The sequence below is a fragment of the Cyclopterus lumpus genome, chromosome 3, assembly GCF_009769545.1.
Source record: "Cyclopterus lumpus isolate fCycLum1 chromosome 3, fCycLum1.pri, whole genome shotgun sequence".
Taxonomy (NCBI): Eukaryota; Metazoa; Chordata; class Actinopteri; order Perciformes; family Cyclopteridae; genus Cyclopterus; species Cyclopterus lumpus.
This window is the reverse complement of record NC_046968.1, coordinates 2,646,636-2,674,135: the sequence shown is the minus strand read 5'-3', so window position 1 is coordinate 2,674,135 and position 27,500 is coordinate 2,646,636. Positions and strand designations below refer to the sequence as shown.

The 27,500-nt window shown below is 43.7% G+C and overlaps 1 protein-coding gene across 1 annotated transcript in view; it reads right to left on the bottom strand.

Annotated features, from left to right (window-relative positions):
- adamts18 (ADAM metallopeptidase with thrombospondin type 1 motif, 18) overlaps window positions 1-27,500 on the bottom strand; it is a 57,454-nt gene that overhangs the window by 15,675 nt on the left and 14,279 nt on the right. Inside the window, exons 4-16 of the mRNA XM_034527276.1 lie at window positions 27,486-27,500; window positions 25,617-25,831; window positions 23,895-23,978; window positions 23,640-23,799; window positions 21,908-22,013; window positions 21,160-21,297; window positions 20,900-21,053; window positions 18,920-19,015; window positions 17,559-17,707; window positions 10,329-10,501; window positions 9,260-9,390; window positions 8,787-8,910; window positions 8,194-8,438 (exon numbers count right to left, since the gene is read on the bottom strand). The exon at window positions 27,486-27,500 is cut by the window's right edge and continues 271 nt beyond it. Coding sequence (XP_034383167.1) covers window positions 8,194-8,438; window positions 8,787-8,910; window positions 9,260-9,390; window positions 10,329-10,501; window positions 17,559-17,707; window positions 18,920-19,015; window positions 20,900-21,053; window positions 21,160-21,297; window positions 21,908-22,013; window positions 23,640-23,799; window positions 23,895-23,978; window positions 25,617-25,831; window positions 27,486-27,500 — 1,790 coding nt within the window. The remainder of the gene's footprint in view (window positions 1-8,193; window positions 8,439-8,786; window positions 8,911-9,259; window positions 9,391-10,328; window positions 10,502-17,558; window positions 17,708-18,919; window positions 19,016-20,899; window positions 21,054-21,159; window positions 21,298-21,907; window positions 22,014-23,639; window positions 23,800-23,894; window positions 23,979-25,616; window positions 25,832-27,485) is intronic.

The following is a 27,500-nucleotide window of genomic DNA, read 5'->3' as shown; positions in this document are numbered from 1 at the left end:
CACATTTTAAATTCTTCTCCTCACCTACAAAGCCTTGATTGGTGATGCACCATCATATCTTAAGGAGCTTGTAGTACCATATTGCCCCACTAGAGAGCTGCGCTCACTAAATGCGGGGCTACTTGTGGTTCCTAGAGTCCTAAAAAGTAGGATGGGAGCCAGAGCCTTCAGTTATCAAGCTCCTCTTTTATGGAACCAGCTTCCACTTTCAGTCCGGGAGGCAGACACAGTCACCTCATTTAAGAATAGACTTAAGACTTTCCTCTTTAATAGTGCTTATAGTTAGGGCTGAATCAGGTTTGCCCTGGTGGAGCCCCTTGATATGCTGCTATAGGCTTATAGGCTGCTGGGGGATGTTTTAGGATACACTGAGCACCTATCTCCTCTTCTCTCTCTCCTTATGGATGAATTTACATCTCTCCATTGCACCTTATTAACTCTGCTTCCTCCCCGGAGTCGTTGTGACTTCACGTCTCATAGGGTCCATTGGACCTGGAGGTGTCTGATGCTGGTGAGCCGGCCTCCCGCGTTGGCCCTGCTGATGCCCCGCCCCCTCCTCTCTACCTCCTTCTGTTTCATGGATTGGAGTTCCATTCATACATTGTCATATTCATGTAATGTGTTTATGTAACTCTGTTCATTCTGTACACATGACATCTATTCTTCTGTCCATCCGGGGAGAGGGATCCTCCTCTGTTGCTCTCCTGAAGGTTTCTTCCCTTTTTTCCCTGTGAAAGGTTATTTTTGGGGAGTTTTTCCTGATCTGATGTGAGGTCAAAGGTCAGGGATGTCGTATGTGTACAGATTGTAAAGCCCTCTGAGGATAATTTGTAATTTGTGATATTGGGCTATACAAAATAAACTGAATTGAATTGAATTGAAAAATTGAATTGAAATTTAATTGAAAATGAAATTAAGGGGAAACTTTCAAGTGACTTTTTTGAAACATTAACTAACCCTCCTAGAACATTCTGAGAATGTTACAATAACGTTGGTATTAATTATTAAAAACTGTCTTGTGATATTTTCGAGAACATTATTAGGAAACGTTAAAGTAACTTTCTTGGAAAATTATACTAACCTGAGAATGTAACAATAAAGTTGGTTTTAAATCAGAAAACCTTGTAGTTTAAACATCTAGGGAACATTATGGTTAAACGATCATGTAAATGTTTAGGAACATTAAAATGATCTTCAATAACTTTCCGGGGATGTTATTGATGTTCTAACTTTTTTAGGTCGGAAAGGCCTAATGTTTTAACATCGAGGGAACATTACGTCGAGTAACCTTCTTAGGACATTCAACTAACCTTCCCAATACGTTCTGGGAACGTAACAATAAAGTTGGTTTAAAGTCAGAATAACATCTAGAGAACCGTAAAAGTTTAATGTTTGAGGAAAGTTCAAATCACCTTCCAACTACTTGTAATGATAACAATAACGCAGTGTAACGATAAAGCTTTTTAAATAAGGAAAGCCTGGGGTTCTAACATCTAGGGAACGTTTTTCTGCACACTCAATAAAGTGTGGCCAGCCCTGCTCCAGAGCGCAAGGTGACATCTCTAAAAAGCTGGTTTTGACTGGCTGACGTATAGACTGGCTGACACTAGACGCACATATTCTTTGATGTCCAGACTTATTTATTGTACTATAATTTCAAACAAACCAGGTTCACAGCAAGCAACCATAAAATGTCCTTAATTACTTTAATATCGTGTATACCCTTGCTCCGAGCCAATGTGTAATATATAAAACAGTATCAGTATTTTATTATGTATTGGTAGAACTCCAAGAAAACTTTAATATGCAGTGAAAAGAAAGCAGACACAAAGGTCCATCTGTTATGGATTCCACTGCAAGAAACTAAAGGTAAGCCCACTGACGTGGCAGCCTATTCCAGCCATTGAGATCCCACTGAGCTGTTAGATCTACTACCCACCGAGGCTCCAGAAACCTGAAGGAGCATGATGTTCCCTCTAGTCCAAACTGGCTAACCACACTGTTACAAGGTCTTTTTGTTTTGACAGTAGAGTGCACAATTGAGGGACAATTTCCATTCTCTTTGGACAGTTGGCTCATTTTTCGACCACATCTTTTGTACGGGCTGGTGAGTCTGAGTTACCTTTTCTATTCGGGAGATTTATTTGGACATTCCAGTCAAGCAGAGTCTAACAGATGAACGAAAGCAGACATACCCATTACAGCAGAAGCATCAGGCTATCATTAAAGCAACCCCATGAGGATTCTCTGCCATGGTGAAGAATTTAGTTTCAGGCTCATTTGAATAGTCAGCTGAGTCATTGCACTGGACTTTGTTCAGCAGTTATGTTCTTTTAAAGCCCGCCTCCATTTAGCTGAGGTTGGGTGGGCATTGATCGCTAATCCATTTGGTAAATTGTATTAAAGCCAACTGTTAACAGCCTGAAAAACCTACCAAGTCTATCAATATCTGCACTAATGAGTTTTGACAAGTATATTTTCATTGGGGTATATTCTAAAGTACGGGGAATCTACCATCAAGCCTCCAACTTAGAAAGCCCAGCATCTTCTGGGTTTGATCCACATGCAGCAGTCCTGGGGCACATCCACGTACTGGACCAATCACCTTCTTCTGCATGTAAACTCTTCCATGTGTATGGTTGGCCCCGCTCCACACAGGAGGCAAAAAGAGATATGTTTTTGTAGCAAGAATCACAGAGCTGTTCAATGTCAGACAACATCTCCACATGTTGGTACAGTGTTCACAGACTTGTGAACAGCTGGAAGGACAGCCTGGCCGGCACATTCACATACAAACTACATCCCCACTAAGAACGGAGTGAGCGTTGTGAGGCGTGATAATGCGTGAGGTGACATCGGCAGGTGCATGGCAGAGTTCTAAAAGTGATTTGTAATAAATAAATATGACATTTTCGTCAGTGTCAAAGTAATTCAGTGATAGTTGTCATCGGGGAACTGCCGACAGGAAGTGTAAATAGCAAATTTGACATCTGTGAGGATGAATAAATGTCATTACATTTCAGAAGAGTAGGCAACTCACTGAATCAATTGCACCATTACACTTCCTGTTAACGACCCCAGAAGCAGGAACTGTAGTGTTGGAGTCGCGGTTCTGTCCGAGGGAGGGGCCCTTGTGAAAGATCCACAGGTCACTGCAGCTAGAACCAGCTTGTCCACTTCTGTTATCTGTTTTCTGTAAGGTATTCATTCAAAGCCTCGACAAAGCTTCAGTTTAATTAGACTGATTCAGGCTTGCATGCTGAAGCCTGCTGTGCATATTATTCTGCACTGATGAGAGAATGTTATGTAACTCTGAAGTGCAGAAATACGATATAATTTCCCAGCGTGCACATAAAGCACTGTCTGATGTTGAAATCTGGTCTATTTATAAGAATACCCACACGTCCTTTGCTGATGCTATCGCCCAACCAAACCAAAAACCCCTGCCACGAAACAAGGACCACACCAGGTCTTCATGCTTATCCAAGCAAACCAGCTCTTACCAACATTGTTGCTTCTACGCCAAACAACCGCCAATGATGTGAACCAGCAGCTATGAAAACAACATTCAGCTGGATTTTTATATAACCCATGTAATAGAGGACCTACAAATCATTGGAGCCTTTATGCTTTCTAAACTACTGATCAGTCTTTCTTAAGCCATCCGCAAAGATGAATAACCTACACCCAACCAACCACAGCATTAGCAATGTCTAAGGGTAGAGATGCAGACTTTTAATTAAGAATCTCAGACATCTCCTCTCTAGTTCTTAGTCTGGGACATTTGCTGCCAAAAATCATAACTGACACCAGAACCCCCCAAAAAACAAAGAAAAACATTCCCCATATATCAAACCAAAATTCCACGAACCTTCAGCTCCGTCACAAAAGCAGCATAGAACATGTGGCACGGGATGATACCAAAGCTCAGAAAACACACCTATTTACATTATTAAGTTGTTGTGAATTAACAGGATTAGGTGCATCAGTTAAAATAAGTTGATCAAAAGTACTAACAGTAAACACATAACGTATTTACACATGTATTCACTAGAAGTATATGACAAAGTGAACCAACGTGATACAGTGTTTTAGTTTAAATGAGGCGTTGCATTAATAACTACAGTAAATGCATATGAAGTAAAAACAATAGCCTACATTCATGTTCAGGCTGGGAGGAAGTGGGTTAATGGAACGTGAAAGTGAAAATAAAGCTACTGGTTAGTTTCCGCATATCTGAATGGTCTTCACATTCACAGAGCTGTAATTCATTTATGGTAATATAGTATCTAATTGCACAAGGCAATTACAGGTTTAATTAAAGCTGGCACACTAAACATGTATGGTGTTACTTTGTAGATATTACATTTGGCAATGAAAGCAACGCTGTTGGACTTAACATGGATTGGCAGACGTATATTTGAGTTGTGGTGATGGGCTGGTTTTTGGGGGGAATGTATAGGCGTTTGGGCTGGTTTTAATTGGCCATTGAGTTAGTTGGGTCACACAGGCCTGTATCTTCAACTTTTTTTCCTCAAAGAAACAGATATACATTTGTAATGCATGCCCATCCAAGCTGTATAAACTATGAGTCACATAGAGAAAATTAATCAGACATTTACTCCTCCAACCTGTGGTGCCCAAAAGAGCTCCTCTCTTTCCGCAGTCCTGTTTAGTGTGCAAAAAGACTTCAGACAAGGAAGGAGTTGCCGTGGCAGCAGACTAGCAGGATGGGAGCAAAGGGAATGAGTTGCAAATTGTTAAATCCAAAATAATTAGATCTAAATATATTCACTAAAGAAACTAAAATGTTGTAGAATGTAGACACATGAGCAGAGGGAGAACAAATCAATCTTCTCTGCCACTCGTTGTCTTGTGAGTTCAAATACACTGTCCTGAAAAAACTCAAATTCAAAATTCAAACTGGAATCCTTTGCTTCCTAGAAAAGTAACATACATTGAAAGCAACTTCAATTTAGAGAAGAATTCAGACTAATGTGACCGCCGAGTTCACGATGCGGTGATTGATGGAAGCACCTCTCACCCACTCAGATGAGATGATGATGAATTAGAATGCGGCAGCAGACAGATATCAATCTCACTTGTGGGCCCACAATGCTTTGCCCTGGACGTCCCGCTCGCATACCACAAGAATGTCAACTCAGAGGGAATAATCCTTCCCTGTATCCTCTGAGACCTCAACCATATGTTCCTCGTCCTCTTGTTAGCTACCCCCACCCCCTTTCCTCCCCCCCTACCAGCTGAGCAGCTGTACAGATGTGAACACCTTGTCACAGTTTGCACTTACACTCCTCAATATATATATTTTGAGTAAGGGTCTGAGTGATTGATGCGTACACCCTCCCCCACGTACTCTCTCAGTTTTCTTGTGACAGCGCCAGTAGAATGTGTGAAACAGATGAAGATCAGCGGTGGAAGAAAAAAGAAAACTACTCGCTTTCCTTCATTTGGCTCTTTCCATTTGCAGTTAAAGTCCCCGTGCCTTGACTTTAGCTTCTCACATCCAAAGAGTTCAACTGCAGAATTCTTAATCTTTTAATCTCCCTCTCCCTCCTCTCTTTATCCTTCTCACTCTATCAACCCTGTTTCTCCGTTTTGTAATTACAGGACATACTTATAGAGATTATGCTCGTGTCTGCAGAGCCGCAGCAGATGTATGACTTTGACACATGGGCAAGCAGGAGGAGCTCTGTCAGACTGAGCCAAGAAGATTTAGGGTTATTACAAATTGGGTCTTGGGGTGATTGTTTCTATTGGTTATGATGACGCTGCACTCACAAGTGGTGGGCATGCTTGGTGGCATTGCTTCCATGGAGCACGCCAGGGCACGCAGCCGCTGTGGTCGGTTGATCAGATGGAAGCGCACCAATAGTTCAGCACGATTATCTGAACCCGTTTACTTTGGAAGTAAAACCCAAAAGGGAGTGCAGCTGAAACTGTCCCTATCCATCTGTCATTGCACAGGAAACCTGTGTGCATTCACAACTACGCTCACGTCCAGGAGGTTAGTCGACAAAGTCACAGACAGTTACACAATTTCCTTTTGGATTCCTATTCCAAATATGTTTGACTAAAAGCTTCTCAAAAAACACTTCTCTTGCATTTTGTGCTTGTTAGCATGCTACGACTAGCTAATCAGCATTACTCCACAAAGTGCATCCAAGGCTGATGGGAATAGCATTAGTTCTGCATCACAACCCGGGGTTCCCGTTTGTCCCGACTTTGTGTTGATCCGTCAAGTAGATGTAGGCCTATCGCTGTTCATTCTGTACACATGACATGTATTGCGTCTGTCCATCCTCTGTTGCTCTCCTGAAGGGTTCTTCACTTTTTTAATCTGCACTAACAAACTGTCTCCCAGACAGTCATTTCCATTCCTAAAGCCACACGCCGGAAAGCAAAATAAAAATATCCTTTAAAAATGTTTTTAAAAAGATTGTGATATCGCAGAATTTTTCTCAGAACTTATCATAAAATGTACCCTGTAACCTCTTTTGGGAATGACATTTCTAGATTGTTGTTACTAGTCACAACAATAGGCTGTTCCGCTAAACTGCCAACAGACAGAAGTCTCTCTTCTGAAATAGCTACAACAAAACACTCAGACATTTCCTGATGAACAAACAAGTGACCAGTAAAGACTGTGGACATTTCACACTGGTGTTCCTCCTGGATTCACAGGCCAATCATTCCCACTTTAACCGCAGTATTTCAGTAGCCCAGGGGACTGAGGGGAGCCAAGCTTTTACACGACCATGTCTGGAGTTAGAAATACATCCATATGTCTACCCCGGTTGCCACTTCTGTTTCCACGCCTAGGGTTCAGAGTTCAAAAGAAAATAAATGCTTTTGCTGACAAAGTTATGTGAGAAGAACATCCCACACATCCCACCAGCGTTCAATTCAGCCCTACAGTCATAAGGATAATGACTCAGCCACTTGTCGAATAATAGTGTTTTCTCTCTGGAGGATAGACCTGTCCAGCATCACATTCTGCTGCTTCAGGACGGGTAAAGACTCTACAGCCCCCCACCCCCCCTTGAAGCTCCGCCTACAGACACAACACTATTAACAAAATGGGACCATCAGCTCTTAAATCACATGTGCACACTATGCAGGACATCTCACTCAAAGCAACCATCTTTTCATCGCCGCCTCTAACGGGGCAGTTGATTTAGGTGATTTTACTCGCTCTATTAGCCATGAATCACATGGCTGCAACAAAGCACTTTGAGATCAGTAGCCATGGCGGCCGCATGGATGGCTTTGAGTGCGTGTACGTGGGCAAACACGTGACTGTTACATGGAGCCGGCCCTACCAAGTAACTGCACTGCATATAAATAAGGGTCCTTATAGGGTCCTTAAGGGAGCTGAATGCTGAAAGTGGCACATCCCTCTCTGTCTGGTGTCTGCATTATGGTCCATTCTATTGGTGATTAACGGATTGGTTGGATTAAATTACGCACAAACGTTTTTTCTCACTTACCCTCACTAGTATCTGTTCATGCAGATGTATCCATTATCTTTGTCCAGGTCTTGAGATATCTCTCAAACGTTCTGCTGCCACCCCAATACAATGGAGGATACCACTGACATATTAGAACTGTGTTCAGACGGACTGCAAAGTGGGTTTTGAAGGCAGCGTGATGGCGTTTAATGGACAGTCACCAGGGTGGCAAAGGTTGAGAGGAAGAGGTGATTGTTGAGACTTCTGTCTTAAATTCACTTTGACAGTTTGTTCTGGGTGAACCCAACCATTTAAACTGTTGACTTTGATGTTAATTAATCCTTGACATGTCACGAACCTTTCTTGTCTTCTTCTCCTTCCACTTTTTTGCCTTATAGTCTCTTTCTTTCACCCACAACGAGGGCAGCTCTGCACAAGACAGGCGGTTTGAACCCCCCAATTTATCTGATTAAAGCCTTCCACTCCACCCACCCATCCCCAGATCATCCCTGACGTAACCAATCACCGAACACAGTTAGCATCGCACAGAGGCCCTGCAGACAGTTACAACCACCCCGCTTCTCCCTACCTCCGCAAACTTCTTTTTTCATCTCAGCCTATTCATATCCAGACGTATAAAAAAATAAAAGGCGCGGCAGCTCTGCCAGGGACCCTGTCACTGACAATTGCCCCAAACGGACATCACCCGGCAGCGGCGGCTTACTTCAAACACCAGCGTCTCATTAGTAGGACCGGCAGCATAAAGGCTCTCCGGCTTGTTGAAAGAGCGCTGGTAGTCGAACACGGCCCCGCCAAAGTGGAACTTCCCCGGCCAGTCCACAGTCCAGTCCCCGGTCAGGTAGTACTTCTTCTTCAGGGACCGGGCGGCCAGGTAGCTGGTGGAGACCTCCATCTCCTGAACACGAATGCTTCGTGCTCCAGCCGGGACTGCAACCATGGAGTAGTACTCTGGGTGGGGGGAAAGGATAAGGAAGGAAAGTCAATGCTGAATCATGCTAAAGATCATTATTTATTGCTGTTCTCTCACTCTGATGTCAGGTTTCGTCCTACAAGCATGCAAACACACCAACGTACCCATGCACACACACACAGCGCCACCCCTGCTCTAACCCATTATCTGTGGTATGTGTGTTACTCGATGAAGTGAATCAGTCCATTATGACGTGGGATTACATGCATTGGTCTGTGCGTGGGTTTTCTCTATGTCTCTGTCAGTCTGCTTCAGCCTCCCTTTGTCTTGCAGAAGTCTATGCTAGGTGACACACACAGACACACCACAAACAAAGACAGGCTTACCGTTAGCCCTGTGCTGAAGGGTGTATTGGCCCTTGAAGAACTTGCAAGTGGAGTTGTCCCCCTTACAGGCTCCGCAGGCATCCAGAGAGGCCTTAGAGCCCAGGATCTGGTCACAGCCGACGGCCTGCACACACACAAAAACACACATGCCATGAATAAGGACAGACGTAGAATTAAGAGGAATTAACTAGTGTTTTGTAACAATCCAGGGGGAAATAAGTATATCTCTCTTGACATCCGGTTTCCTGTAACTACTGCACCTGACATCTGGTTTATTATTAAGGACAATATAGATAATGCAGTATTACCTTAAAAGATTGAGTGCAGAGAAAAGACAAACATGCAATACATTGTGAGTTGTTTTGTTAAAAGAAACAGACACAATAGTGAACAATTGAGGGATATTCTCTAGTTACACTTCATTCTCCAGGTTTTTAACACCTGCTCACACGCCTAACCCGCAGACAGTGTACCTCACACACTCCATCGATGCAGACGTCTCCTTTGTGCTCCGAGCAGGAGGTGCCGTCTTTTACCTTGCCGGACATGGCGAAGAAAAAGTCGTAGTCTTCTGCGATGCAGTACAGCTTACAGATGTCTTCATCTGTACACAGAACATACAGACACACACAGAGTAATAAGGAATACAAAAGAAACCTGTGGGTGGATTGGCCTTTCATTTGAATGATTCACAAGTTATTTTGTGACTCGGTAAACCCAAAGTGCGGCTACTGTTCCACACGCAGTATGCACAGCTCCTGATGAAGCTGAATTGGAAAAGACAGGAACTGAATATGAATGCCCCCAGGGGTATTCAACTTTTATTATGTGGTTCAGATCAGTTATCACCGACAAGTCTCTACAGCCGTCTTTGATTAAAATAAATGTTGGTGAAGGTGACTTGGCCCAAGGTCCCAGAAGGCAGTTCAGACTCTGTTCCTCTCGACATCGCCTCCCATTCATCAGCAGCTTAAACAGGCCTGGGATGGCGGCCAAACGCACTGCTCCCCTTCACTGCACTCTCTCCCTCGCTCTGTGTAACAAAGCTGGCCCGTAGGCTTCCTTTTTAAATCCATCCCCACTGTGTCAGAGGGTGCAGGTGGCTACATGTCTCCCATGCACATTACAGAGTGATAGTTTCCTCCAGCTTTTTTTGGCCCTAATCATTGCAGCAGTAAATAGAGGTGGACATTACAGAAACACTTTATGAAAAAAGATGAAGGCCTCGCCGAGTACAGCGAGGTTCAGAATGGAAAGACCTACGGAATTAAGACAAGAAAAAGCTTGCACTGAGGGATCTGAAACTCTTTGTGTATTAAGCGCAGGTTTCTTTTTTTTCGTGCATTATGTGCCAAGAAGTGGAGATGTCTTCATAATCCTTGGAAACTGTGTTGTTTTACAATAGAGAAAAAGAGCAATCAATAATGATAGAAGAGAGAAGAAAAATAACAACCAAAACAACCTCCGGGCAAATGATGCAATCAACCACAAGACAGAACAGGCTTTGTGCTCGTTGGCTCTTATATAAACTGATCACCTTACCGTCCACTTTGGTGTAGGGCTTCCACTTGTAGTACCAGCCCCTGAAGGGCTTGCTGTTGTACTCGGCGCACTGCTGGGCCCGAAAGTCCACAGAGTTAGGAGGGCACGGCCGAGTGTTACACAGCTGGTTGAGACGGCTGGAGCCGGAGCAAAATTTACCATTGTTCTGTGGCCTGGGTGGAAAACATGATGGAGAAGAAGAAGAAGAAGAAGAAGAAAAGGTTTACAGGTCTGTTGTATCAATAAGCCAATCACAAGTCATTACAGGTACAGCCCTGATCAAAGGTTCTCTGATGCTGTATTGCTGCACAGACCAGATGAAGCCAGCTGATCAGGGAACGAAACCCAGAATGCACATGGGACTGATGAAGTGTACTCATTACTACACATACTTCATTCAGATGGCTCCCCTTTCCAGATACAGGTGTATGCTTAAAGGTACCCTGTGGAGGTTTGGACAACAAGTAGCGTTACTTAATTACTATTGGTTTGCATTTGGCAGACTTGGGGAAAGTACCGGTCAAGGGTTTAAAAAAGCCAACTTGAGAGCCCTCGAACTAGATTGTGAACGGTTGTGTCGGTTGGTTGTGCCAGCAGCTCGTTACATTCTACCAGTGGCTGGTGGTCAGGGCCAGCTAAGCCTTCTCTGCTGGCCTAAACAGAATCACAAAGTTATAGCTATTTTATCGTTTCATTTTTTTTCTCACAAATACACTACATGTATTATAATATTGTTTCCCTATTAGCTTATGTTCTCATTGCACAGCTCCTGTCTTCCTCTGTTGCTCTGCTTCCAGCGCAGCTTGTTGGGCGCTACCTAGAAGGCCTGGAAGTACGTCAGCGTTATCGCGCGGCTGTGATTGGTCAGTGGGCCAGCGTGGCTTTGGTCCAACAGAAAGCGAGCGAGCAGAACTCAGTAGCAGGAAGAAGAGTTCAGGTTAAAACATATGTAAGAGAAGTTATGACATGTTGAGTGGTTTGCTTGCTGTGTTTTTTTTTAACACTCAATGGCTGAAGTCGGTGGCGGATGTACTGACAACGCCTTTATCATGGAGGACGTTTCAGGAAAAGCGGGTAACGTAACCCCACAGTTAGCAGCCTTCACCCAGCAAGTAGAAGCATGTGTGCCTCACTTTCAGTCCAACAACTACGAACGATTCCTGGCTGACAGCATCGGAGAAGAGTTGCTAATTGTTTTTGCGTCAACGTTACGGACCGGCATGTCTGGCGGTGACGATCCCAATATCCACTGCCACCGTCGAGCGGACACCTTCAGACATAAAACACATCAAAACCTTTTCCAGAAGCGCAACTAGAGGTCATCAATGGCGTCCATGGCCATCGAGAAGGACCCGTTACTGACTGAAGCCACCGATACACGGTGCAACCGCGTCACTGAACTGTTCGTTAGCAAAGAGAGGAGGATGGACAGCATGGGGAGTGAACTGCTTTTTATGTTTTTACATCTGCAGTAACGTTGTGTTCATTTGTCTATGGTGTTGTTTTTATTATATAGTTAATATTGTTCCTTCTGATGTGAATAATATTTGAATGGCTCGTGCTCTTGAGTGCTTTAGTGCCGCAGTTGTGTTGGATTGTTTTGTCGTGTTGTTATGAATAAATGTGACTGGTTCTTGTGAATGTGTTCCTGTCATTGTGTTAATTACGTTGACTACATGCATTGTTTCGTTAATGACGGAGCATCCCATCATGCACGTAGTTATGTATCTGCACTCTGCAGTTAGTGTATTTGGAGGTGTTGTGCTAATGATGTTATTAGGTTGTTCAGCTGTAGTAAGACGGCACAGAAGGCCATGGTAGAAAATGCAGGAAGTTGTAAACGAAGCAGCGGAGGAAGTCAGGTGACGTAGTATAAGGCGTGAACACGTTTGCATAGTGAGGAGATTGGGGTGAATGGTCATACAAACACAGGACTTTCACCCAGGAGACTGCTGTTTGTCTCCCTTGTGAAGTCAACGTCGGCTTATTTTTACTTTCATATGTAAGATAACTTGCAATTGATCTCTTCTGTCGTTTAGGTACGAGAATATGTTCCAGGACATTTGCTGAATATTCTTTTTAAACTTAGCCTTGGCGGTTAGAAAGAATGCTTTCAACACGTTTATAAGATCTCAAGGGGAAAGTCCATTTGTTTAAGTGAGAAACACTCAATGTGAACTTTGACCTGTTACTAAGAAGACTCAAAGGGCATTGAAGGCTTCAGGAGGCAATGTTGCCCTGGCATCTCCTAATCATTGTAACTGGCGAGCCAAGACAAAGTCAAATCCAAGATGCTATCATTTAAAAGTTTCTCTCTTACATTTCCTTCCATCCATAACAAATATGCTGCATTAACGCCCTGAAATGATTCCATCTCCTCCATCAATGTACTGTCAGTACATTAAAGTTCTAAGCAGGATGGAATAGGACTGTGAAAGAGAAGTTTGCTTTGTGTTTCAGATGTTTCCACACCATACCAAATCAACGCTTCTTTAACCACACAGGAATAGCTGGCACAGATAATAGAGCTTTAATATGCCATTACAAATTATAAAAGCAATCACCACTTTGAGAGAAAAGGACAAGCACACTCTTGACATTTAGTGACTATCAGGATGCCATGTCTGACTTCTCAGGCTTTTGAGACTCATGCAGAGCATTCCAACTCACCCACCCGCAGAGAAAATTGAGTTTAGCTATTTACCAAAGTGGTCAGCACACACACAGAGAGACTGAAGAACCATGCTGATCAAACGCGCCCAATAAAAACAATACACTAAGTGTACCAGTGTAATGAACCACTTTGGAAAAGGAACTGAAAGCGGTTAGCACCGGCAGGAAAATGCAGCTGGAGGCCTATATATTTTGGATTTCCTTCCCCAATGCAACAGCATTGAACGTTTCAGAACTAAACGAACGTCAGTAACAATCAGAAGCAAAACTGCATGTTGTTTCACTGCATTTCTAGTTCACTCCAACCGTTCATCCCCCGCATTCAGACCTGGACTCAATCAAACTGTTTCCTAGCTGCCAAGAGTGATGGAGCTCCTCAAGGTGTGTGTGTATGTGTGTGTGTGTGTGTGTGTGTGTATGTGTGTGTTCGGTGCCAATCTCACTTTTCTTGGTGAGGGGGGGATTTGGCCCAGGTTCTTGTAGGCCTGATCCTATTAGCTGCAGACAAATGCAGCACATATGGTAATGTGCTCACGGCAGGCCAGTGGGGGACTACACTGCGAACTGCATCATTCAGGGCCTTCTGATCAGAGGGGGACAGTCTACTTGAGAAAGTTGAATGCTTCACAACCCTCCTGGTCCCTCAACCTTTTGTTCTTCCTCGTCTTTGTCCGCTCCTCTCCTCTCACCAGGTCACCCTGCATCATTGCAACTGTAAATTGACTTCCAACAACAAGACAGAAACCAGATATGTCAAAGTTGATTTTTTTGCGTTTCAGTCATTCCTCCTGAGCCCAAATCCAGACTGAACTCCTAAAGGTCAGAGGTCATCATGTCTAGTCGTGTCTTCTTCTTGAGTCACCCCCCCTACCCTGCCTCTCTCATAACTTGCTAAATAGATCCTTATTCTGCTGCTCTGCAACGAGCCAAGCAAATCCCCTTTACAAGTCTACCGAGAGACTCCCCCAACCATCGCCCCCTCACCGTACACCCCCACTCCCTTCAAATGGAGTGTGCGACAAAATGTGCTCCCAACAAAACCAGGTCAAGACTGTGAACCTAATCTCCAAGGCTTGTTGGTGAGGATTAGGTGGACTGTTTGATCTGGCAGGTGGTCCACAGGGAAGTGGAGGGATGGACGGGGAGCAGATTCATTTTGTGTCTGGGAGAAACTCCTCGATGGGTCGACTTTAATCGGCCGATCCAATAGAACCCTTTTACAAGAGATACATGCTGGACGAGTTTGTACAGAATGAAATGAAATGATGTTGAAGACTGTTCCTGCTGTTCCTGAGTGAAGATGTTGTAGTGGGGCAGAGGTGAACAACGTGCAAGAAGCTGTCATGTCCGTATGGTCAACTTCCAAACAATGTAGGATTGTGTCTACAATTTCTTTACTATCTGATTAAATAGTGTCATTGAGGAATAGCACCCGCAGTTTCCAGACAGTTTGGTTTGGGGTTGAAGATTCGGGCTAATCCTTCTTGTTCTGCTCAGATTAAGAGCCCTGCCAAAATAATCTCAGAGATTACTGGGGACAAACACTCTGAGTCAGAGACTAAAACGTGACTCAGGGGTCCATGGCGCAGCAGTGATACGGCCCGAGTGTCTGCTCTGTTGAGGATGGTGATAGAGGTGAAGAGATGCCACCGGACTCATTCTGTTGTTCACATGAGAGGTCAAAGGAGAGGTCACCTGACAACTAGTTAACCCGCTGTATGTTTTAGAAAATGGTATCATGTCTTGGTATTGTTGGATTCATTCCATCCCCTCTGTGTCCCACTGAACCCGTAACTCTCACCCACCCAGCTGCTGCTGCTACAAAGCACTCTTTAGTGCCACAGGAATGATGAATGAACCTGACAGCTAACCTGGTTTAAAGGACTCTGTGGCCCTTTTTAGTCTGCCAGTTCTGGTGTATAATGTGTATCATATGAGGGCCGGTCTGCTTCTGAACCCTTTGGGTCTTTGATCCCTCAAGAGGATTAAGAGATGAGTCGGAATATCTCCATCAGTGTCTGAGCGGCTGTTAAGTGATGAAGCCGGTGAAAGACCGTAAACACCGCTGTTACATTTGAAATGGCTGAAACAATGAAAGAGTTGACGTGGCAGTCACTTTGCAATTACTAAAAGAAGTTGAAATAGTAGTTCAAATGGAAGTGATGCAAGAAGAAGAACATTTAAGTGTAAGTGCCTCATGAAGTTGAAGTGACAATATAAATGTACGCCCTGAGTAAAGTTGAATTAAAGTGTTATGGTGAAAGTGTTGAAATGAAGATAAAGCCCAGAAGGGAGTTCAAGTTGAAATCCTGGAATAAATGAGTGAAAGTTCAAATGTAACAACTGAAAGATGATGTCAGTTAAGTGTTAAGTGTCAGCTGAAATGTAAACAGCAGTTGGAGTAATAATTGTATATACAATGGACGTTGTGGGAGTTAGAAAAGCTGAACTTTGTTTTTCTCCAAAGGTGAAGACCTGAGACTTGAAAGGTTCTTTGAAGTATTAAACAGAGTTCCGATGTCAGTTGTTGAGGTGTAATCACAGAAAGCACCAGAACTAAGATAAGGACTAAGAAATCAAAAGCAGTGAAGCTGTCAGTTTTGCAAGCGCTGAAAGAGAATTGGACTAAGGGTCCTGTTTAAATAAAACATCAAGTGCATCAGGGCACGTCCAACTCCACTTTCGCTAGTTAAATGGCACAGAATGTGGCCACAAAGTGAGGCACGAGGACCAAATGGGTTGTATATAGTCTCGTAATTGATAATAGGTGTGTTTCCATTGACGGGGGCTGCATCACGCAAAGGCTTGCAGCTAGGACCCAAAACACAGCCGTTTAGGGGGTGTTGTCCAAGCCTTGTACATTTAAACTCTCACACCAACCCAGTGTCACACACACACACACACACACACACACAGGGGGGGGAGGAGAGGAGTGCAAACGGAGGTGTGTGTGCACCTTCCTCACGAGGCACAAAAAAAGCAGAAAAGTACAAAGCGGACCGCTGGGCTTAAGAATGACAACTGTGTTGGCCTGAAACCAGCAAACACAGCTGTGCCGAGCGCCACTTTGTGCCTGTTATATAAGATAGGGCCTAAGAGTTGAACACAGGAGGAAGCTGTAACCACGCAAAGTGATTTGTCAGTTGGAAGAGTTGAAGATCAGTTGAAGTGACGACTATTGAAGAGCATTGTATTGTTCTCGTGTGCCGGGTCTCTTGTGTGTTTGATTGACAGCCTTTGGAGGAAATGAAAAGATGACGGTATGAAGTCAGGTCCCACATGCAGACTCTACTTGGCTAAAGTACAATATGCAGGGCCAGCAGTGATTAAGTCCTGGTCGTCCCACCTGCACCCAAGGGCAGACATGTAGGGGTTGGATGTGATATGCCACTATGATCTAACTGGCTATGACTCATTCCTAAATGATGAGAATCATTAACAGTAAAAACCAAACAATAGATTTTTTTCTCTCTTGACTCTTGAGATGTGTGGTGCGGTGGCCCTTGGATGTAAGTCAGGATCCTTATTAGTGCGGTATGAGAGCCTGGTTGTACCGTGTGTGTGTGCATGCGTGTGCTCATGGATTCAATACGAGTTCTGTGTTTGTGGCAATGCTGTTTCCTTTGATTGTTATAGAGCAACAGGTTCTTCTAATAGTGCTTCAAATGAAAGCTCCGTGATTTGGTTTTCCCATCCCCACCATGACTCTCCCTGAGTCTTCAAGGAAAACATAAAGCCACATAAAGCCAGTATGCTCTGTGAGACGGACGATGGATTACACATACTACACAGAAAAACAGCAGGCGGGGCTGAAATGGCATGAATGATCTGGAAATTAATCTTTTCTCTCAATATCCCATTGCAGACATCCCGCTTATTAAATTTAAAGGGCCAGCGTTGTTGGCGCTGGCCGGCTTCTGCAGGCCAAGGAAATCAATCAGTCGTGCGTAGCATTGTGACAGAAAACATTTTTAATTTCATATTTCTAATAAATCTAGAAACCCGTTGTATGAAAGTGAAATAACAAGCATTGAATAAATCTCCAGATGGTTCTGGGGGATTTACCAACACTGAGGATTTGTCCCCGTGCCTGTGACGACATGCACAGAGCCCGTTGCTAACAAAGAGATGTTCACTGTGGGATCTGGGTCTACAGAGTCCTGTTTGTGAGTGAGCAGCAGCAACTAAAGAAAGGAGAGCACGGCATGAGGAGGTTGTCCTCGTCTGGAGCACGGGGGAGACAGCTGACTGGTGAGAGGCCTTATCTGGCGCATGTATCTACGTGTGTGTGCGTGTGCACGTACAGTGTGTGTGTGTGTGTGTGTGTGCGTGTGCACGTACAGTGTGTGTGTGTGTGTGTGTGTGCGTGCGTGTCTGTGCGGCGCTTTCAGGTGTTCAGAAAGGAAGCATTAGGCTTCCATTGGTCATCACAGAAACAGCGACGCGACAACATGAATCCCTTTGTCACCGTCCGGCTAGTTGATAGCATTAAAAAGGAGCCGCTGAATAGCGCGATGGTGTGAGTGTGTACCTTGGATGTAATGTAATGTGATGTACCTTGGGCTTGTGCAGGAGCGCTCCCTGTACATGACCCCCCCTCCACAGGTTCTGGAGCAGTCAGACCACCGAGACCAGGCCGACCACTGGCCGTGGACCGCCCTGGGGCCGTGCTCCCCGTATTTCACACACTGACCCCTCCGGCACCACTGGAGAAAAAGGGAGAGAGAAGGCGGAACGAATGAAGAGGGAAAAGACGCACAGAAATATAGCTCTCTTATCAGAACTTGAGAGTTGATCCGGGCTTCTTGCCTGAGTTTCCTGGTTTGGACAAATGCCCGGCACCACACCTGGTCACCCACACTGTGTAGACGCAGCCAAAACACACACACACACACACACACACACATGCACCACACCCGGGCCGATCCAAGCCAATCCCAGCACTCAGCACCTCTCTGTCTTTCTGAATATCATCTTTCGTTTACTTCGTTCTCCGTCCAGCTGGGAGACACAGAAATGCTTCTGCAGGTACGTGCAGGTTGGTGAGCTGTCGGCTCTGCCTTTTTAAGCCAAGATGGACTATGACTCTTGGGAACACTTTTAACTTAAAGGATTATTGCAATTCATTACAACTTGGCTGTCATATTTCTCACAGTTATGATAACCTTCCATGCCCTGATGTAGTTGCTGCGATGAGGGAACACCATGACATCTCAAAAACAAGGGCAGATGTATCCAAGCCATCCAAAATGTCAGTAATAATCAGCCTTTACACAGGAAAAGTGTTTGGACCCGCAGCTGCAACAAAAGCACATTGCATCACTGTTGAATCAGGAAGTTGGTCTGTAAACTGGGAAGAATGAAATAAACTGAAGGTTTGCCCACATTTTCTCCTCCATAATTATTATTAACTGGAAAGCAATACATAATCATTTGGGGAAATGTTCATTCTCTTTTCTTGCCAAGAGATTGATGGAAGTATAGTGTTATCATTACCAATAGTCCAAAACCCAGGTTGAACTAATCACAATTATGCTCATCATTATTGGATAATCTTTCACTCATTTATCTGTTTGTTTTTGTAGCTTCTGAAAGTATGACGGCGATATTGTAGATATAAGTGAACCTTCGCAGCAAGGACAAAAAAGGGAATACAAAGGGCACTTTTTGAGCTACCGTAGGGGCATCCAAGAGTGTGCTGCATCTCTTTTTCTCCACTGGAAGGGCCTCAAAGAAGCCACTTCATCATGTTGTCTCCACTGGAATTGCTAAGTTGGACTGTGTATATACTACTTTATATATATATATATATATATATATATATATATATATATATATATATATATATATATATATATATAAAGTTCATTTCTGTATGCATGTAATCAATAAAATATGAATCGTAGACTTTTTCTCACCATGTCAGGTCCACAGCTGGTGCCTTCTGCAGCAGGCATGAACTTGGTCTCGCACCGGTGCCCTGTGCGATGACACCACAGCGACTTGCAGATGTCCTGTTAAACAAGTCACACACACACACACACACACACACACACACACACACACAGTATGAGGTGTCTATCAGATACGACCATCATCGGTTTTCTTTCTGCCCGTACAGTACAATGACAGCCTTTTGACATCTTCTTCCTCCCCTCTCTTTTCTTCCTTGACCCTCCAGCACCTGCTTCCTGCCAGGACCACCATCACGCTGGTCAATAAGCCCCCTCGGGGGATAAGCTTCTCCACAAAGCCCTGGTGTCAAATGGAATCACTGTACTTCTTTAATGAAACGGGCTGTAATTGCATGTGTCATCTGACCCAACAATACGGAGACAGAGCGAGCGGCTGAGCACAGAGGGAGAGCCGAGGTCGAAAGACAGGCGGCAGAGTCTGGCAACCCGCCCAACGGCAACCGACAACAAGAGAGAACCCACAACGGAGGGAGCAGGAGAGGCCGCTCCGGTGTGTCTTTGAGTCTTTGTCCTCATTCTCTGACGCCGAGCAGGTGATTGACAGCATACCAGCATGCTGAAAATCATTCTACATGAGCTTATCAGGGACAAAAAAAACACAACTGTGAAAGGCAGTAAATCTGCTAATCAGCGTGTAGGTTAATTTACCACCCGCTGACTTGTGCCCAAATGCAGATGCAGTATTTGATCTTCTGTTAGGGAAACATAGCGGGGATTTGGAGACAGCCAAGGCGATGACATGTGTGCTAATCCGTCATATATACGATTTGGCAAAGTCGATTTCCCAGCAATTACAGCCCCTGGAGGATACCCCGTAGTATTTTAAACAGCATTTACATGTGAATAAACACCACTGAATGCACCCAACATAAAGGCTCATACCACAGGGCTTCGGAGGGGGGAGTGGGGGGTAAAGGCTGAGGATTCCCATTCAATTTATAGAATGCATTTATAAAGGTGGGTCAAATGTGGGGGGATCGAGGTTGTTGTGCAAAGATCACGCTAATTATTAAAGTACCAATTATGCACTGCACCATTAGCGCTGCAAAGCAGACAATCGCAGCCACTGTGTGATCCGGGTGCTGGAGGCTCATCGAGTGAGTCTTAGTTCAGGCAAAGGGACACATGAATGATGCTTGATTTAGGAATGTTGGGGTCCATGTAAAACCAGAATGATTCACATGCACTGCTATAGAGTCGCTTCTTTGTAACTGCACAATACAGGGTTAGTTTAATGATCCGCTTCTTTGGATTAATCCTTCCTCTTTTCCTTCCTCTTCTTCCTCTGGTGTATAGTGTCTTTGTTGGATCGTATAACACGCTGCCGAACTTTCTCAAACAAGACCATAGATCATGTCTCGAGAACACCCCGGTAAACCTGCAATAACTTATTCTTTGGAAACTGCAGCAGAAAACTTCCAACATATCACCACCTTTTCAGTTGATATGGTTGATTGATTTCTATTAACCAGTTGCCATTCGACACGTCCAGCTGGTATGGAACAAAACTAGCATTTTGAGTTTTTTGGCAGTTGGCATATTGTGAATGTCCAATATTCTTTTTTTGTTAAACTCCTGAGAAAAAGATCTGGCTTTAGCTGTGAAATGCTCCACTCTGGTCACCAGCCAGTCTCTAACTTTGTCTCTGATATTTGGTGCTGGGGAAGCAGCATACAGTGATTTCTATTCAGCAATTTTGCACAAAAAAAAAAAACATTTACCGCTGCAGGGGAAAATATCCCTGATGCGAGCAGTGAGAGTGAACCAAAAAACTAAATTGTGGGTCAGAAAACCAAAGCAATGAGCATAAATATGCGATAAAGTTCCATAAAGTCAGATGATAATTCTCTGTGGGTTTGTCAAGTGTTAACCCTTTCCCATACAAACACACGTTATAGCAGCCACGCTAACACTGTAGATCACCTTCACAAAATCAAGGCTGCACAGTTTGGCCTTGGAACCAAACTGCCACTTGCACTGCGTGTCTGCGTCGTAGAGCTGCCCGGGGAGCTGCTCGGGGTACTTGTACTGACCGATCTGCTTGGGCTCGTCCACCAGACAGGATGCCTGGGCTGTTCTGGTGAACACAGCAAACCAATGGTGTCAGCCGGGGTGAAAGCAACGGCAACGGGACTGGCAAAGTTGAAAGTGCTTGTGCACTTGCACTAGGCGATGAGGCCTACCCAAGGAAGCGGCTGAGGTACTGCCGACTGCAAGTGGACCAGAAGAAGACCCCGTTGTTTCCAGCCAGAGTTGGAGACATAATGTTGCCTTCTGTCTTGCGACAAGGGTTCCCCTCGCCATCATGGATCATCCCGAAACTAGATTAAAAAAAAGAAAGGAAGCACGTAACTTTATGGTTTACGTGGTTCCTTTAGTGCAAGTTGCTCATGAGTTGAGAGTTAAAGCTTAAGACGGTTATTCTTGGAAAGATCAAGCTGATGTCATTGTGTACCCACACAATTTAATAAAATAAAGATATTGCTTCTTGCTGTCATCAGAAAGTCACACATGCTTGCCACATGTTTCGCACTTACATTTTTGTTAATTTGTTAATTATTCGGCAAGCTGGCAAAATTCATGAGGGTATTGCTTCTTACAGATATTCTGACATATTTCCGTATAAGGTTAAATCTCAAAAATATGAGAAAATAAACTGCCTTCGATCTTAATGGAAACACAAACACTGAGCCATGTGGACAGAGGCAGTTTCCATTATTCTCTCATAAAGTGTAATGGAGGGGATGAGGTAGTGAGTGTATTTATTTCTTTAAACGAGAACACATTTATTTCATTGAATAAACATTCATTACAACTGTAGAGTGACTGGTTTAATGTACCGCTCTAAAATGACACTACGATCTGACATAGTTTGATCTATTTGTCTGTAAACAAAAATAAGAGTTTAGATTGTTGTTTGGTTCAACATACTTGTGTCCAGACTCGTGAGCGATGGTGAAGGCCAAGCCCAGTCCTGTATCCTCATTGATGGTACAACTCCTGTACTTGCTGCACATTCCACTGATGGGGGCGAAACCTGCATTGAGAAAGTAAGAGGCAGAGCAAAAAGGTGTTAAGATTATGAGACAATTAGGCTTAGACTACACGTATAGAGATATGTCTTTCAAATGATATTTTTTCTCTACATTTTAGAATTAAATTATATCTACACAACCTTGGTTTTAAAAGTCTCTCCGTCCACACTTGAACGCAAAAATGGCCTTTTAAGAAAAGCCTCCTGCCAAGGAAGACTCTGACAGTTTGGAAATGGGCACTCGCTAATTGGCACGTTGACGTCTCCGTTTGTCCACACAGATACAAAGTAAAACCTACACCGTAGAAGACGTTTTCCAAAATGTCCAATCAAGTAAAATATCAGTTTAAAAAAACATCTGTATACGTGTAGACAGGGACTTAGTTATTACAGACGGCATGACAAGCTGAGGGGTAACACAATCAAACATTGAGCCATAAAATCTGTCTCTGGTGTAACTGAGCACATTCTTTCTTTCACACAGATTTGGCAGACAACAAACGTCTGTCATATTTGCATATTGCGTACATGAATGCATGGTGGGGGATTTCACCCCAGCTGCAACCTCACAAGCCCCGGCCAACTGAACGGAGGTTTGTTCCTAGACTTTGGAAGCCGTTGGGTTTTGTGGAGGACTACTGCTGAAGGTGGACCAGACAAGCGGTCCTAGATGTGGGATTTACTGGAACACAAGCTGATGAAAATATTTAGTGGTCACTGTCTTCTCTGGCAGAAGTTTCTCCCAATGGACCCAACAACATGCCACAGTAAAAACATCAACAAATGCTTGATAAATATGACTTAAATAGACAGATGTTTGACTTGAGCAACACACAGTTATTAAATACTTCTAATTATGAGCTTAACAACATACAGTTAAATAATTCTAAGAGTCACTTTACGACTTTTTTTAAATTTTTTACCTCATGGAGTTAATGAGATAAAGTGCTCTAAGATTACTAACAATTCACTAATTGTTAGTAGTGTGAAATCAATATGATTATAGTATTAGTCAAGCTTAGCTGGCTCCGTTGATGTTGTTCCAGCTGCCTTTTGTTCCTACACACGTTCTGATTTATGCATAAACTGAACATAAGCTCATCCTAAAGTGCTAAGCCGGTCACTTCAAGCATGGCGAGGCATGATTCTTGGTCAAAGTTTGTTTCTGTCTTCACCTTTGCTCGTTTTTCATACAGATTTGACGGACTATCATGGCAGGATACGTTATAAAGAGCCGTTTTTCCTTAAGTTTTTCCCAGTTCATTAAGGCGATGTTTGCATTTCTGGCCGAGGACCTTTGTTGCATGTTACGCACCCTTTCATGTTTCTTGTCTGCATCTACACTGTCACTAGCTAAAATCCTGCAGGCTTGGGTTTACGACAGTGTTTGAACACTCCCAATAAAATGTAGCTTTTGGTCACTGTGACAAATGAGTGCCATTCTTCAATCTCCTCTGCTGGCACCTGTCAGACTTCCTTCACTCCGTGTTGTAATGTCTACACGCACATTATCACCTCTACTGCGGTCTACATAGCCAAATTACAACGTAACTCAAGAAAGGGATTGTGGGAAGTTGTCAAATGATGCTTCCCACAGGATGTATGGCTTGTCATGGTTAGCTATCTTACCCAGGGTGTCACAGGGCTCATTCTTCCAGGAACAGATGTCCAATCCAGTGAGGAGAACAGCGTGGTCGTGCCGTTTACCACCTTTCCCCACCAGACCTGACTGCCACTGACAGAAACTGTTGAGGGACTGGTCAGCATGGTGATTGATGGTCAAGCCCAGCTGGCAAGAAAAGATACAGAGCAAGAGGGAATTAATCAATAACCAGAACAACAAAACATTACATTTCTGCATAATTGCAGTCTCAATCAACTCACTGGGTCCTGTTCCAGTAGCAACAAGCTGACCACCACAATGTTGATGTCCGTCCCAATGGTGCCATCTTTGAAAAGGCTGGAGACCTGCAAACGAGTAGAAAAACAATCATTTATGGTTTGCTCATCTTATTATCATAAATACAGTGTTCAGCCTTAAGCAAGATGCATACACTACTCTTATCTGGGATAGCTTCCAGGTAGAACAGCAAACTTCCTATATCATGAAAATATATATCCTTGCAACAATTTTGAAGACAAACATCAGTAGGCTACTTTTAAGCTGCCTTACTTGTTTGTCTGCTTGTACTGTAGACAATGGTTAATAGCAGTGGCGGCTGGCCAATAGGGGGCCACGGGGCCTGGCCCCACCTTGAGCCACAAAAAATAAATGATATTATAATAATAATATTAATAAATTATACAAATTGTCAATATTTGTGTTTTGGAAATATGGAATATACCCAGTAATATTTGTAAAATAGGATATCTGCGCAAAATATATGCTTTTCCTGCACGTCTTCTCCGCCTGTCTGCATGTCTCAGCTGCGCTGGGGCAGAATCGCTTTAACCCAGAAGAGGCGGGTCTAAGAAGCAGTTTAGCCTATTGATTAAATATATAAATGAGTGACATACAATTTAGCATCCTGAAATAGATTCAGCTTTGGGGCAGTCGTCTGGCCCAAAGCTGAATCTGAGCGTTCTCGTCAGGCGCTTTTTTAAAGACATGACAACGGCTAGCGCGAGCACAAGCACTCCTCTTCCAAGAAGACCGACCCGCTAAAATCTCTCCTCCAAGACCCGTTGAGAGGAGAACTTTGGCGGAGAAACTACAGGTCAAACAGCTGGGCCCAGATCAACCAGACTTACAGTAAGAAGACAACAGACTGGTTGAAAGGGAAGCGGTACATGAAGCTTCTGTAGAGCCGAAAGGTTTGGTTAGCCGGATGCTGTCGTGCTAACGCCATATTTTGCTTTATAAATCAAGGGGGACAGATCCAGCATGGACAGATATGGGAGTAAGGGACATGAAGCACACATGAGAACATGAGAACACCAGGACACACAGGATAACTCCTCAAGCAGCCATATTGGGCAAAGTGAACGTCACGACCAGCTGGACCACGGACACAGGATGGCTGTGAAGAATTACAATGAGGAGGTGGATAGAAACAGGCACACTTTTTAATCCCACCAGCCGCCACTGATTAATAGTGAACAACACAACTGTCCTAGGAAAGTTATAAAAACTCTTTTTGGCAATAAGAAAAATGCAGTGAAGGTAGCTGTTCAACCTGTTTCATTGTTCTTTCACTGACAATTTAGTTTTCAAGAATTGTGTTTTGAACAATAAAATGTTTAAATTGAAAAAACAAACAAGCTCGAAAAAGATTTGTAGCATGCTAACTGCCCCCAAAAGTTGGCATTTTATCGACAAGGAATATTAATTCAAATGTAACTTCAAGTTAATCCGATTCTTTAAAATACCATAAATGTAAATGACTCATGTCTATATTCTAGCTGATGACGAAGACTGCATAATGGCTCATTGGGAAAAGAAACTATGCCAGCAGATTAGTCTGCTAGCATTAAAGCTAGCTCCCCCATGTTCAATAAATAAACAAGTCTTGGGAAAACAATAATTGAAGAGATTTTCCGTGCGTCTTCATACCACCACTATCTCATATATATTTGTGCGACCTCCTCCCTTCTCCCACCCCTCACCATGTTCATGACGGTGAGGACGTAGGTGGTGACGTTGTCCCTGCCGTGTTTCTCCAGCATCTTCCTGTCTGCCACCACCAGGGTCTCCACATTCAGGCCCCCCACCCTGTTGGAGTTAATGGGCGATCTCTTAGCCCTTCCTGGTCCTTCCGCCTCAGGTAGCGCAAACTCGTCAGGCATGAGGAAACTGTCCTCAGCGGGAGGCTTGGGAGCGTCTAGGAGGGCAAAACAGGAAAGGACGGAAGGGAGGAGAGACAGAGAGAGAATGAGGAAGAGAGAGAGAACTTGGCAAGTATTTTTCCTGGCTCGTGCCGGGTGATCAGGGTTCAGGCCTCATGTTGAAAGGACAGGAAACTCACTCCCCACACGGCTTCCTACATCTCACCACGAGAAGGGAAGATAAAACTGTGAACTAGCCTGTGGGCTGAGTAGCCTCAGGCTCATGTAGCCCCATTACAATGGATGCAATTCACTCCGAAGCATTTAACACGGACATTAATGTTCATAATGAATGTGGACATAGCAAGAGGCTGCGGCGGTTCAGGGTTATCCACTTTCTAAAATATTGAAGACGTTCATGTTTTGAAATGGTGATAATAATGTTAATAATGATCTAATTGTTTTTTTTCTGTGGCTTTTCTTCCCTGGCAAAATATAATTTGAATACATGTGTCCTTTTTGGTATAGGGATGGTGAAATAAAGTTGAATTAAAGATTAATAATATAAAAAACCCATGGCAAGTCAAAACATATTGCATTGTGGGATCCTACACTGTATACCACATATTACAATACTGTGTTAGAAAGTATGGTGATTATCCAGTACATAATTGCATCCTATGAACAAGGGTGATAGGATGTGATATGAGTATGTCCTATATTCATATTACATTGTTTCTTTGTGACAATAGAAAAGTAAAATGATGGATTTTTGTAATTACATACCTAAAGTTGACATATACATACTTCCATATAACAGGTGCATGCATTTTTAAACAACAGATGTATGTCAGAAAATAATAATAATAATCAAATCTGGCAACGCAGCAATTAGCTGCACGGTTGTGCGGCGGTGTAGGAGTATCACTTTAATAGTCCATTTGTGTGACGTCATGTTGTGAAGTTTGTCCGGCCACGTCGACTTTATATTTCACAATGATGGTTTTCTGAGAGGGGGGGTGGGGGACTAATCTTGACATTTCCAACCGCACATGAATGCAGCTTCATTCATTTCTCCACAGCTAGAAATAAAAAGATGAGGGACATCGTGCTGGAGCTTGTTGCAGGAAAAACACTACCGGATTTCTACAATGAGCAACTGTAACACAAACTCCTGGACAGTTGAAGTAAGTGCTTGAACTTTTCTTGTCGTAATTTTTTTAATTTACTTTCTTAGAGGGGCGACTGTGGCTCAGTGGTGAGCACGGTCGTCCTTCAATCAGAGGATTCGATCCCCGGCTCCGCTAACCCATGTCGACGTGTCCTTGGGCCAGACACTTAATCCCAAATTGCTCCCGTGCCTACCGCGTGTGAATGTTAGTTACTGCTGATGTGCCGGTGGAACCTTAGCTCCTCCCATCAGTGTATGAATGGGTGAATGACGTCATGTAGTGTTAAAGCGCTTTGAGGGGTCTGAAGACTAGAAAAGTGCAGTTCCATTTATACCAAAGTTGTTTTCGGCCCCCCTTCCATGGCAGTGTTTTTCCTGCATCCCCAGAGGCATCAACCACCGCAGCCCAAACTAACTAACCCCATCAGCTCAGCTGATGTCACAGTCATGGGACAAATTACTTGTGGGTACGTAACATTTGTATGAAGGGTGCACGTAATTAAAAAAAAGTATAAGGAATATATGGTTCCCTTACATACATTGCTCGCGGCGTC